The 12652-nt window shown below is 43.1% G+C and overlaps 1 protein-coding gene across 1 annotated transcript in view; it reads left to right on the top strand.

The window, feature by feature from the left end:
• The window catches only part of LOC127048055 (interleukin-6 receptor subunit beta-like), a 56599-nt gene that overhangs the window by 14740 nt on the left and 29207 nt on the right, over nt 1-12652 (top strand). Inside the window, exons 4-6 of the mRNA XM_050947194.1 lie at nt 2163-2274; nt 9831-9997; nt 12113-12249. Of these exons, the coding sequence (XP_050803151.1) occupies nt 2163-2274; nt 9831-9997; nt 12113-12249 (416 nt within the window). The remainder of the gene's footprint in view (nt 1-2162; nt 2275-9830; nt 9998-12112; nt 12250-12652) is intronic.

The following is a 12652-nucleotide window of genomic DNA, read 5'->3' as shown; positions in this document are numbered from 1 at the left end:
CAATGACAGACCCTGGTTGTTGCCAGGATTGAACCTGGGACCTCTGAAGCTTAGTGAAGGAGCCTCTACTGCATGAGCTAAAAGCCCTCTGGCTCTTAGCTAAAGCTGTAGAACAGACTCATTTTCTCTCTCTCTAAGTGGTCTCGGTGCCACTAGATGGGACAGAACACCTCACCCAGGAGGTGTGTGGGTTACATATATAAGCACTTGTACATTGTCAGTATTCAGTCGCTTACCTTCATGTGTTCTATTTAAGTAGGACTCTTACATTTAACTGTTCCTCAGTAGCTCCTACCTCTACTTTACCAACTTCTCTTCTATCCTCTTTACTAGGATATAGAGTTCCCCTTTTAATAAAAATTCACCCCTAAGGGATGTCTCTGGCTTTCTCCCACCCCTTAGTTTAAAAAATCCTGTATAACTTTTTAAATTTTACATGCCAGCAATCTGGTTCTGTTTTGGTTTAGGAAGAGCCCATCCTTCCTATAGGCTCCTCTTTTCTCCAAAGCGTCCCCAGTTCCTAATAAACCTAAATCCCATCTCCCTGCACCATCATCTCATTCATGCATTGAGACCCTGCAGTTCTGCTGGTTTTCTTGGCACTGTGCTTGGAATTGGAAGCATTTCAGAGAATGCTACCATAGGAGTCCTGGACTTTACTCTTCCCTAGCAGCTTAAATTTGGCCTCCAGGCCTTCTCTCCTACCTTTCCCTATGTTATTGGTACATATGACCGTGGTCTCCTCCCCAGCATGACACAAAAGTCTGTCTGGATATCTCATGAGATCCACAACCTTCACACCCAGCAGGCAAGTCACCATGCAGTTCTTCCAGTCATCACAAACCAGCTATCTATATTTCTATTAAGTAAATCCCCCACTCTGCTACCTGGCTCTTCCTAGTAATTGGGCCCTCTCCTTCAGTGGGTAGCCTCAGTGTGAGGGGATATCATGACATCATCCAGAAGGAGGTCCCAGCTATGAAATAATTTCCCTCTGCTCCAGCTTTATGTTTCCTTCCCTGAGATTTTCATCCTCCTCAGCATGTCAGACTGGGGGTGGGACCGTTCTACTGTGTGTCTGGAAGTCTCATCTACGTACCCTCTGTCTCCCTTAGCTCTTCCAGTTCAGCCACTCTGGTCTCAAGAGCCCATACTCAGTCTCTGAGGACCATGAGTTGCTTGCACTGAAAATACACGTCACCTGCCCACAAGGCAGATAATTGTACATGCTGCATTAGCTGGTTAGCTCTGACTTCTGCTGGTATTATTTTTACTTTTGCAGGGTTTGTTTGTGACCTAAGTTTAGAAAATGTTAAGTATAGAAGATTGTTTTTGTTTGTTTTTTCTCCTCCTTTCTGTGTTTCTTTTCCTGAGGTTTTTTTTTGGCAGTTAGGTTAAAACCCCTCAGCCACCTCTTCCTGCCACTGAACTATCTCTGCTGCCAAACTCTCCTTGGTAGTTCACTCTGTCCTAGGGCACTCTCTGCTTGAGAGCTGGACCGAGAAGGAATGCCTCTCTGAACTCCCTCACATAACTCCCCTGTTTGCTGCTGGTAGTCACTTAAGAGCTGGCTTTTTAAACCCCTGTTCTCAGTGAGATAGGATCCCTTGACAAAGGCGTGGGGCTAAAGGGCTTAGGGATCAAAGAATAGCACTCTAGGGCCTCATTAGTAAGCTCTCAGCCTAGCCTAGCTGGCCACTTGGCTCAGCACACAGCCCCTACAACAGACCACACCGTGCTCTAAAATGTACCTAGTTTGTGTTGATGTAGTTAATTTCAAACAAGTCTATGTTAACATGAACTAGGTACATTTGAGTATGTACCAGCAGGGTCTAGATGGGGCAGTTAGAGCACAGCACACTTGTGTGCTTTACAAATCACACCCCTCTGGTGCTCTTTGTATAGACAAGCCCTAAAGAGGTTGGGTTTTAAGTAATTCCTGATTGTAGTCCTAAATGCATGGATGTCTGTTTTGCCCAAACACTATCATTTTGACAGGCAATCCCACTGGCTAATTAAGAAGATGTATCCCATTTCGGATTTGTTGCCTTTTTATTTTGAGAGTTGCCTTCCTCTTGTTAATGGGGTATTATAAATAGATGTCCAAGATAGGCCATCACTATATAGTGTGATTGCTTACTTAGTTTGCTTTCATTTTTCAGATTGGCATGGCGAACTAACTTGCTACAGAGAGAGAAATATAAGTCTATTTTGCTCCTGGTTGCCTGTCCCCTGTGCTCCAAAAACTACTACTTATACAATAATTTTAAAGTGGTAAGTTTGAAAGATATTTCAGAAAGTCTGTCATTGTTGCTTGGTGTGATTCTTTCTGTACTGACTTAAGTTCTCTCTCCTATATTAGACAAGCAAACAGATTCTGGACAGCTAAACACTGAAGGTCAAAGTCTTCCCTCAGATTTTGTACTCACATGTAATACCCACTGATTTCAGGGGAACTGCATTTTACAAACTGATGGGAGAAATTAGTGTGGAGGATGAAAAAGATTCAAGGAGGTGGGCTAGTAAGCAGTGCAGAAGCATACAGGACCTCTGCATAGATGGCTTTGGCCTCTACCAGTTTATGTATCTATCTCAACATTTCCTATAGAGTCCACCACACTGGTATCTAATTTCAGTAAGTAAAGGGATTAACTGCTCTGCTAGTTCCACAGGGGAAGGTGCGGGTGACAATCTCTTCCTTGTTGGGGACAAATCAATGGAAACGCCCTGGGTATGATCTCACAGGTTTCCTGTCCCTTGCAAAGGTTCTTCCTCCTTTGGGGAGAACCTGCCTATGTATTTTTTTTAAAAAGGAGTAGTAGAAAGCAGCAGTACAAGTTGGTCTGAACTATGATGTGATTTTTCACCATACTGTGTGGGGTGACGTGTACACCATTTGCTTGTTTACATTTACAAGAGCCGTGGTTAGGAGCACATCCTCATGCTGAGTAAATGGCTGTGCATTGAGGAATTCCCCTGGTTCCACTGGGGCCAGTGAGCAAGAAAATCATCTCTTATGGGCCAGAATGGCAGTGGAGGTGCTTGGCAGCTTCGGTGCTCCCCACTGACTCCTGCACTCTCCCATTCTGTGAGGAATGGCTGGTGGATCCACCCTGTGGAGGATGCACTAACTCTACTCCAACTCCTCCCCTGCCTGGCTCAGTCTCTAAAGCGCCTCTATTCCCTGAATAGAGGTGCTTTAGAGACTGAGTCCCTTTGAAGCACAGACTTGTGTTGAGAACCCATTGCACTTGCGTTGACCCAGCAGAAGCACCAAATCTGTTGCAGTCTGTAGCTGTGCAGAGCAGGCAGGTCTTGCTTATCATTTGTCTCACTCCTTGCTGAATGTTTCTACATACGTAGTGGACGTGAGTGTTCCAGTGGCTCCAGAAAACCCCAGCCATCATCAGACCCCATTATGCTAGGTGCTGTATATACACATAGCATGATAGAGATCCTGCCCTGAAGAGCTCACATTCAGAACAGAGAAAGCAGATGAAGGGGAGAAAGAAGAGATACAGCATACAAGCAGAAGACTGAGAACCAAGGCACAAAGAGATTGTGACTTTTCCAAAGTCACACAGAGAGACTGGGGAAGAGATAGGATTTGATCCAAGGTCTCCCAGATTCTAGTCCAGAGCTCTTAACAAGAAAATATTCTTCCTTTTTATTGGGTTTTTAGAAAAGCATTTACTTAAGCTGAGCTGAGGACATTATTGCTTTCTGCAATTAACATCAGTTGGAAATTGGAAGAGTACTGTGTATGATTTAGCTGTCATGAAGGAAGAGATTAAAGAAAAACCTCACACAGATGCTCTAGCTGTGCACTCAAAAAATGATGCTTTGAAATATTAACTGCTGATATATAGTTAAGCTGACTTAGAAGATTCAGGAGAAAATCTTCAAACTTTCATGTATTAAATATTGCATTGTGACTATAAAAACCTGGTAGGTAAGTAATATCACTAGCCATAAAATAAATATTCCATTTTAAAAACGGTGTTGAGACTGCACACCTTAGCTGTACAAAGTCCCCTGTCCTCAGTGTTCAGGAAAGGATGTGTAACCTTTTAGGGGATATGAGATAGCATGTTCCCAGTGTCTATCTTTTTCTCTCCCATTTTTGCTTACATGCCAGGAAATTCTTTTAAAAGCTTTGTCTAAGTATCATTAAGACTCCATGGTTCAATCACTCAGAGGTCAGGAAATGCCAAAGTAAAGGTTTGTCCATAAAATTAATCTGCCCCCTTGTGTATATGCATTATAATGCAATTTTTAGTTACATCACATACTATTTCCCAAATAATGCCCTGTACTATAATATACAATTATTTTCTACAGACATGGATACACATGTAACATTTGCAGAATTTTGTACTACACTGTGACTGTCAGACAAAAAAGGCCAAATCCTCAGCTGTGCTGGGGCCACTCCACCCACTTTGATTTCCCCAGCAAGGGGGGAACCATTGGGTTGTTTAGAGACACCACAATGGCTCCTGCACCAATCTCCCTTCCTGGTCCCACCAGTGGAGTCATGGCTACAGTAACGGGATTTGGCGGAGGCAGTTCCTAGGTGCCTCAATGACCCATAGGAGCGATTAACAGCAAGCACAGTTTAGGGCAGTCTTCAGGCTGTTCTAATTTATGCCAGGGAACTAGCCTGGCACTAAGTATGGCACATAATACCTTTTCATTCTTTCTCCTGAAAAGCATTGAGACCATAATGTATGAAAATCATTCCTATACCAGGTATGTGAAAGAGTTTGATCCTGAGGACAGTGGCAGTTGAGAACCCTCTGGATCTTGCAGGTTTGATCTGTAACTAAATAAAGGTTCCTGTGAATATAAGAACATAAGAAGAACATAAGAATGGCCGTACCAGGTCAGACCAAAGGCCCATCTAGCCCAGTATCTGTCTACCGACAGTGGCCAATACCAGGTGCCCCAGAGGGAGTGAAGCTAACAGGCAATGATCAAGAGATCTCTCTCTTGCCATCCATCTCCATCCTCTGATGAACAGAGGCTAGGGACACCATTCTTTACCCTTCCTGGCTAATAGCCATTTATGGACTTAGCCACCATGAATTTATCCAGTTCCCTTTTAAACATTGTTATAGTTCCAGCCCTCACAACCTCCTCAGGTAAGGAGTTCCACAAGTTGACTGTGCGCTGTGTGAAGAAGAGCTTCCTTTTATTTGTTTTAAACTTGCTACCTATTAATTTCATTTGGTGACCCCTAGTTCTTGTATTATGGGAATAAGTAAATAACTTTTCCTTATCCACCTTCTCCACATCACTCATGATTTTATATACCTCTATCATATCCCCCCTTAGTCTCCTCTTTTCCAAGCTGAAAAGGCCTAGCCTCTTTAATCTTTCCTCATATGGGACCCTCTCCAAACCCCTAATCATTTTAGTTGCCATTTTCTGAACCTTTTCTAGTGCTAGAATATCTTTTGAGGTGAGGAGACCACATCTGTACACAGTATTCGAGATGTGGGCGTACCATGGATTTATATAAAGGCAATAATATATTCTCAGTCTTATTCTCTATCCTCTTTTTAATGATTCCTAACATCCTGTTTGCTTTTTTGACCGCCTCTGCGCACTGTGTGGACATCTTCAGAGAACTATCCACGGTGACGCCAAGATCTTTTTCCTGACTCGTTGTAGCTAAATTAGCATATTGTATGTATAGTTGGGGTTACTTTTTCCAATGTGCATTACTTTGTATTTATCCACATTAAATTTCATTTGCCATTTTGTTGCCCAATCACTTAGTTTTGTGAGATCTTTTTGAAGTTCTTCACAATCTGCTTTGGTCTTAACTATCTTGAGCAGTTTAGTATCATCTGCAAACTTCGCCACCTCACTGTTTACCCCTTTCTCCAGATCATTTATGAATAAATTGAATAGGATTGGTCCTAGGACTGACCCTTGGGGAACACCACTAGTTACTCCTCTCCATTCTGAGAATTTACCATTAATTCCTACCCTTTGTTTTCTGTCTTTTAACCAGTTCTCAATCCCTGAAAGGACCTTCCCTTTTGTCCCATGACAGCTTAATTTACGTAAGAGCTTTTGGTGAGGGACCCTGTCAAAGGCTTTCTGGAAATCTAAGTACACTATGTCCACTGGATCCCCCTTTTCCACGTTTGTTGACCCCTTCAAAGAACTCTAATAGATTAGTAAGACACGATTTCCCTTTACAGAAACCATGTTGACTATTGCTCAACAGTTTATGTTTTTCTATGTGTCTGACAATTTTATTCTTAACTATTGTTTCGACTAATTTGTCCGGTACCAACGTTAGACTTACCGGTCTGTAATTGCCAGGATCACCTCTAGAGCCCTTTTTAAATATTGGAGTTACATTAGCTAACTTCCAGTCATTGGGTACCAAAGTCGATTTAAAGGACAGGTTACAAACCTTAGTTAATAGTTCCGCAACTTCACATTTGAGTTCTTTCAGAACTCTTGGGTGAATGCCATCTGGTCCCGGTGACTTGTTAATGTTGAGTTTATCAATTAATTCCAAAACCTCCTCTAGTGACACTTCAATCTGTGACAGTTCCTCAGATTTGTCACCTACAAAAGCTGGTTCAGGTTTGGGAATCTCCCTAACATCTTCAGCCGTGAAGACTGAAGCAAAGAATCCATTTAGTTTCTCTGCAATGACTTTATCATCTTTAAGCGCTCCTTTTGTATTTCGATCGTCAAGGGGCCCCACTGGTTGTTTAGCAGGCTTCCTGCTTCTGATGTACTTAAAAAACATTTTGTTATTACCTTTGGAGTTTTTGGCTAGCCATTCTTCAAACTCCTCTTTGGCTTTTCTTATTATAATCTTGCACTTAAGCTGGCAGTGTTTGCGCTCCTTTCTATTTGCCTCACTAGGATTTGATTTCCACTTTTTAAAGGAAGTCTTTATCTCTCACTGCTTCTTTTACATGATTGTTAAGCCACAGTGGCTCTTTTTTAGTTCTTTGACTGTGTTTCTTAATTTGGGATATACATTGAAGTTGGGCCTCTATTATGATGTCTTTAAAAAGGGCCCAGGCAACTTGCAGGGATTTCACTTTAGTCATTGTATCTTTTAACTTTTGTTTAACTAACCCCTTCATTTTTGTATAGTTCCCTCTTTTGAAATTAAATGCCACAGTGTTGGAGCCCTGCCTCTGCACCTGACAAGATTCACCTTACACCTGTGGGAATAGCGATATATCTGAGAAGCCATGTGATTCAGATATGTGTGGGGGCAGAGTTAACCTTTGACTGTAAAGCCTCAAGTGTTTGTAAAGTTCACGTAGGGAACTCAAAGTAAATTTAGCATTATTTTATTTGTATTCATATTCAACAAAAATTACATGTCAAATTCGTAAAGACACTTAAATCTGGACATAAATAGAATTGCTTGGTTACCAGTGTTACGTTCATTGGTCTGGTTCAAATGGATTGGACTGTAGTGATAACTGAGGCCTTGTGAGCCTAGCTGAGGGAAAGTGGATAAAAGTTTATAAAGTGTCACAATAAATTAAAATAAATGTTGATGGAAAAAGGTGCAAAAGGGAGTCAGATTAAATTAATCTAAACAAAAAGGCCTACTGATATAATTCTAGAACTGTGTTAAGATCATATCTGGTAATCAAGAATAGTGTGGGACCAGAAATTAATGAACCAAAATTGGTGTGTTGGAAGTGAGGCCTAACAGAATAATGAGGGGATGGGCTATTCTGCCCATTACTACTTTTTGGATTCCTCAAAAAGATTTTTTGGGAAAGCTAGAAATGAGTGAAAGATGAAAAAACAGGAAGAAGCAAGCTTCTCCATCATTTCTGACCACCCATGGTCTCCTGGGACTATGAGATCCACTGTGACTTGATTGGGTCTTTTTCATCCTAATCTTGAGAGAGGCCCGAACCGGAAAGAGAGACCCAGATGACACTCCCACCAGTTCTGGCTAAATTCCAAACAGCATCTGGGGTGTGAAACTCTGTCACTCCCTTCCGTGTGTCCTTTTTCCTTCCCTACCATATTTTTGACTCTTTCCTAGCCTGCTCCTTTTGCCTTCTGTTTAATAAGAGTTAGGGCTGCCAACTTTCTAATCACACAAAGTCAAACACTCTAGCTCTGCCCCTTCTCTGAGGCCATGCCCCCGCCCCACTCTTACTCCAAGGCCCTGCCCGCCCAGGCACTACATTCCCCCTCCCTTGGTGGCTCGCTCTGCCCCGATGGCTCGCTCTCCCCCACCCTCACTCACTGTCACTGGCTGGGGTGTGGGAGGGGGTGAGAGCTCTCTCTGGAGGTGCAGGCTTTGGGGTTGAGGTGGGGATGAAGGCTTCAGAGTGCAGGAGGGGGCTGTGGGTTGAGGCAGGGGTTTGGGGTGCAGGAGGGGACTCCAGGCTGGAGGGTGGGGTGGAAGGGATCAGGGTCTGTGAGGGAGCTCTGAGCTGGGGCAGGGGGTTGAGTGCAGGGGAGGTGAGGGTTCCATCTGGGAGTGCAGGCTCTGGGAATGAGGGATTTGGGATGCAGGAGGGCGCTCCGGGTTGGAGGGGTCTCTGGGCTGGGGTAGGGGCTCGGTGTTGGGGTGTGGGCTTACCTCAGGCAGCTCCTGGTTAGCTGTGCAGTGGGGTGGCTAAGGCAGGCTTCGTGCCTGTCCTGACTCCACACTGCACCCTGGAAGCAGCCAGCAGGTCCGACTCCTGGGCAGAGGTGTGGCAGGCGGCTCTGCGCACTGCTCTCACCCAAAGGCTCTGCCCCCGTAACTCCCATTGGCCATGGTTCCCAGTCAATGTGAGTGCGGAGCCAGTGCTTGGGATGGGGGCAGTGCATGGAGCCCTGTGGCCCCCCCCAAGAGTCGGACCTGTTGTCCGCTTCTGGGGTGCAGCACAGAGCCAGGACAGGTAAGGACTAGCCTGTCTTAGCTCCTCAGCACTGCCAACCAGACTTTTAACGGCCCAGTCGGCAGTGCTGACCAGAATCACAAGGGTCCCTTTTCAACCTGGTGTTCGGAAAACCGGACACCTGGTCACCCTAATAAGAGGCTGGGTTAGCCAGCCTAAACTGCAACAAACCCAAAGTGACAGTTAAAAGCAATGTCCTAAACTGCCCAGCACTGGTACAAGTTTGCCAGGTCTTGGAGTGGCTGATAGTGTGCCTTGCCTGAATTTTTTGAGCAGTGAGATTATAAGGAAAAATGAGCACCAAAGACAAAAGCTGCATTTTCTGTCTTTGCTGTTTTCTTTTTTCCCTCATTTGTATGCGGTTGTCTTGTTTTGTTTTCTAGGAAATGGGATTGGACATTAACAGCAACACCACCTGCTCCAGCCCATCTCAACTAAATTTCTCTTTCCCAAAAAAGGACAATTATCACCATCTTTAATACCATCTAAAAGACTATCAAACAAGCAGGGTTTTTTTAATGAAAATGCTCTACAGTTAAAGGGAACAAAGGATATTATTAAAATATAAGCCTTATTACTTTGTTACAAATTCAAAAGCTTTAACTTTGATTTTTGTATCTTTGGTAATAAGTTTAAATTTTTTTTTAAATCTCTTTGCCATGGTACTAAGCAGGCTGAGGTGACTGAATTCCAAACCTGAACTTTATTTAAAATTGTTTAATATTGGACAATAACAGGGTCATGTTAACACCCCCAAGTCTTTGGGCCCATATATTCCACCAAAATTAATACAAGTCGACACCTTTGAGATTGCCTTTTAAAGTTGTTGTGTGTGTTCTAACTGCCCCACCAATTCACCAGTTGTCATATTGCTGCTCTAATAAGTTATAGTTCAATAATGTTTATTTTAATGCTCTTTGTCTCAAGGGATAAAATCTTGAGATGTTTTGAAAGAACTACAGCATCAACATCCATCACAATAGAACGAAAATCCCTTTACATGAATCGTTCTGTAATTATTTGGGTATCAGCAAATTACTCCCATGAGAGCTCTGTGAAAACAAAGAACATCTCCATTACACCCAGCAAGGCAGGTACAGTGCGTCTAATATGGTTCATTATTTGTATTACCACAGCATCTAAGATGCAATAGTTTGGCTAAAACTACAGTATAATTTTGCTGAAGTATGGATTTATTTGCTAAATTGTAACTCTTAGTATATACTTCTTACCACCAAATCAAATAGTTAAACCATAATTTGGACCTCTGGGGTGAAATCCCCACTCTAGTGATGTAAATGTGGGAAGGATTTCACACCTGGAGTGTTTGCAACACTGTAAAGGAGCAATATCCAGAAACATATTCATCAGTACACACACACACACACACACACACACACACACACACACACACAGTACTTAGGCTCTTATTTTGTTTGTTGGCTTTCTGAAGAGTGGGCTGGTTCCACAGCCTGTGTTTAAGGAAATCTATATAGTTAGAATCTCTGTGTGTTGAGTCCTTTTCCAGGTTTTGGTCTGTTTCTTGGGCCACTAAGGGTATGTCTACACTTTAAAAAAGTAAGAGTAAGGGGAGGAGGGAGCAAACCATGGCAGTGAGTCTGAGGTCAGATCTACAGCCTTTGGCTCACAGTGCTCACACTACAGTGCTTAAAAATGGCAGTGTAGTCATTCTTGCTCAGGTTTAGAGACCCGCCCTCCTTGCTGGGTTTCACACTCCCAGTGGGAACATCTATACTGCTATTTGTAATGTAGTGCCTGCACAACTCTGTAGACCCAGGTTCTGAGTCTTGCTACAGTGGCTTATTTTTTGGGGAGGAGGCAGTGTAGACCTACCCATTGGGTAAGACCAAGTCTGATTCAGGTTTAAGATCAAGTCCCCCTTCTATCTACACACAAATCAGTCTGACTTGGATCAGCAAACACTCAGAACCTGGATCCTATGACCCTGCTACAGGGCTCGGTCAGAACCAGAGTCCCACTGTGACTGTAGTCCAAGCCCTGCCATTTTGCAGTGTGGACACAGCTCAAGCCATAGACCCAAGTCAGTCAGTCTGTGTAGTACAGTATGGACACTTTAGCACAGATGAGACCTGGGCCCAGTAATTGTAAGTCTAGGTTTACAATGCAGTGTGCATGCTCAGATGTAGGCTTGGAAACCAAGCCTGGGTCCCACAAACCTGGGTTCACAATTCAGTGTAGACATACTTAAGTTAGTTACACAGTAATTTTCTATAAAAGGATACCACCTGGTTACAAATGAAATATCAAGTCCTGTTCTTCTGATTAGGTATTTATAGTGCAATTCACCATGGTATCCAAGTATTGCTCTAATCCTCAAGTGCTGCCAAAAGACTGAGAGTAACTTTGGTCACGGGCTCTTCTAGGAGACATGGGATTGGAGGTGGGAGTGAGAACAGAGTCCTCACTACTGCAGCACCCTACCAGAACCACTCCACAGCTACTACTCTAGCCTCTGTTGGGGGCCTTTGGCCACTTTACATATGTTAGGTTATGTCTACACTTTGAGCTGGAGAGGTGATTCTCAGCTTGAGGAGACACCCATGCTAGCTCTCAGCGAGCTAGCACACTAAAAATAGACTGTAGCCCTGACAGTGAGAGTGGTGGGAGTTCATGCCTGTCAGAGATGCTAGATATGTAGCCTGGGCAGCTAACTCTTCCCACTACTGCAAGTGCATTCTATTTTTAGTGTGCTAGCTAGCTCAGGTACTTCTCCTGGAGCTGGAATCACACCCCCAGCTCCAAGTGTAGCCATAACCTTAGAGAATAAGAAATTGTACTTGAAATTACACCTCTGACATACCCAAAAAATACAGAAGCAATTAGAGTTCAGGATAGTCTTTTTAAACAGCATTATTGCTGGTGCTGTAGACATTCTGATTTGAGGATTGTGCCACTTATGCTGACTTTGAATGGTATCTGATACCACAAATTCTCATTGAAATCAACAGAACTGCCCGCAGAGAAAGATCTTACCTTCATTTAGTAAATGTGAAAGAACTGGGCCTTTGTTTCATACTGCAAAATTTCACTAATGAATTCTTTCTGGATTTTGAAGATTTAAAATAGACATATTTAGTACTGAGCAAACAGAAGGGAGAAAAAATTGTGTTTATCATTGGTTTCCTGCTGTGTGTGTGTGTTTACGGCTTCTGCATTGTTCATTTTAGAGAAGTGTGCTATACACTCCATAAGTGCTCACCAGTTATCAAACAGATTAATAATTAAGTGGGATGCACCAAAAAAGTCTATGCAATATGAACTGCAATATAAAGAAGCACGTCCAACATCCTCACAGTGGATATTGGTGAGTATATGAAGATTAATATCAATTTAAAAGATTCAGCTGACTATTACTGGTTCTATGATACACAGCATGGTTCTGACAAGACAAAAAATACTCCCTGTTAACCTAAGGTGACCAGATGTCCCGATTTTTGGGTCTTTTTCTTATATAGGCTCCTATTACCCCCCCTGCCTCCACCCCCTGTCCCGATTTTTCACAATTGCTGTCTGGTCAACCTATGTTAACCACCATTTAAGTTCTGTTAAGATGTCCCAGGCTATGGGACAGATCCTGAGCTAGTGTCAGTCAGAATAGCTCTGTTGACATTAATGAAGCCCTGGTAAATTACATCAGCTGAGGCTCTGACCCTACATTGTTAATGGCTAATTTCAGTTTGACAAAAAAGTGCCAAACGTTGCACCCT

Source organism: Gopherus flavomarginatus, chromosome 3, assembly GCF_025201925.1.
Source record: "Gopherus flavomarginatus isolate rGopFla2 chromosome 3, rGopFla2.mat.asm, whole genome shotgun sequence".
Lineage (NCBI taxonomy): Eukaryota > Metazoa > Chordata > Testudines > Testudinidae > Gopherus > Gopherus flavomarginatus.
Note: the sequence above shows the minus strand (reverse complement) of the source record. Positions and strands in the feature narration are given on the sequence as shown.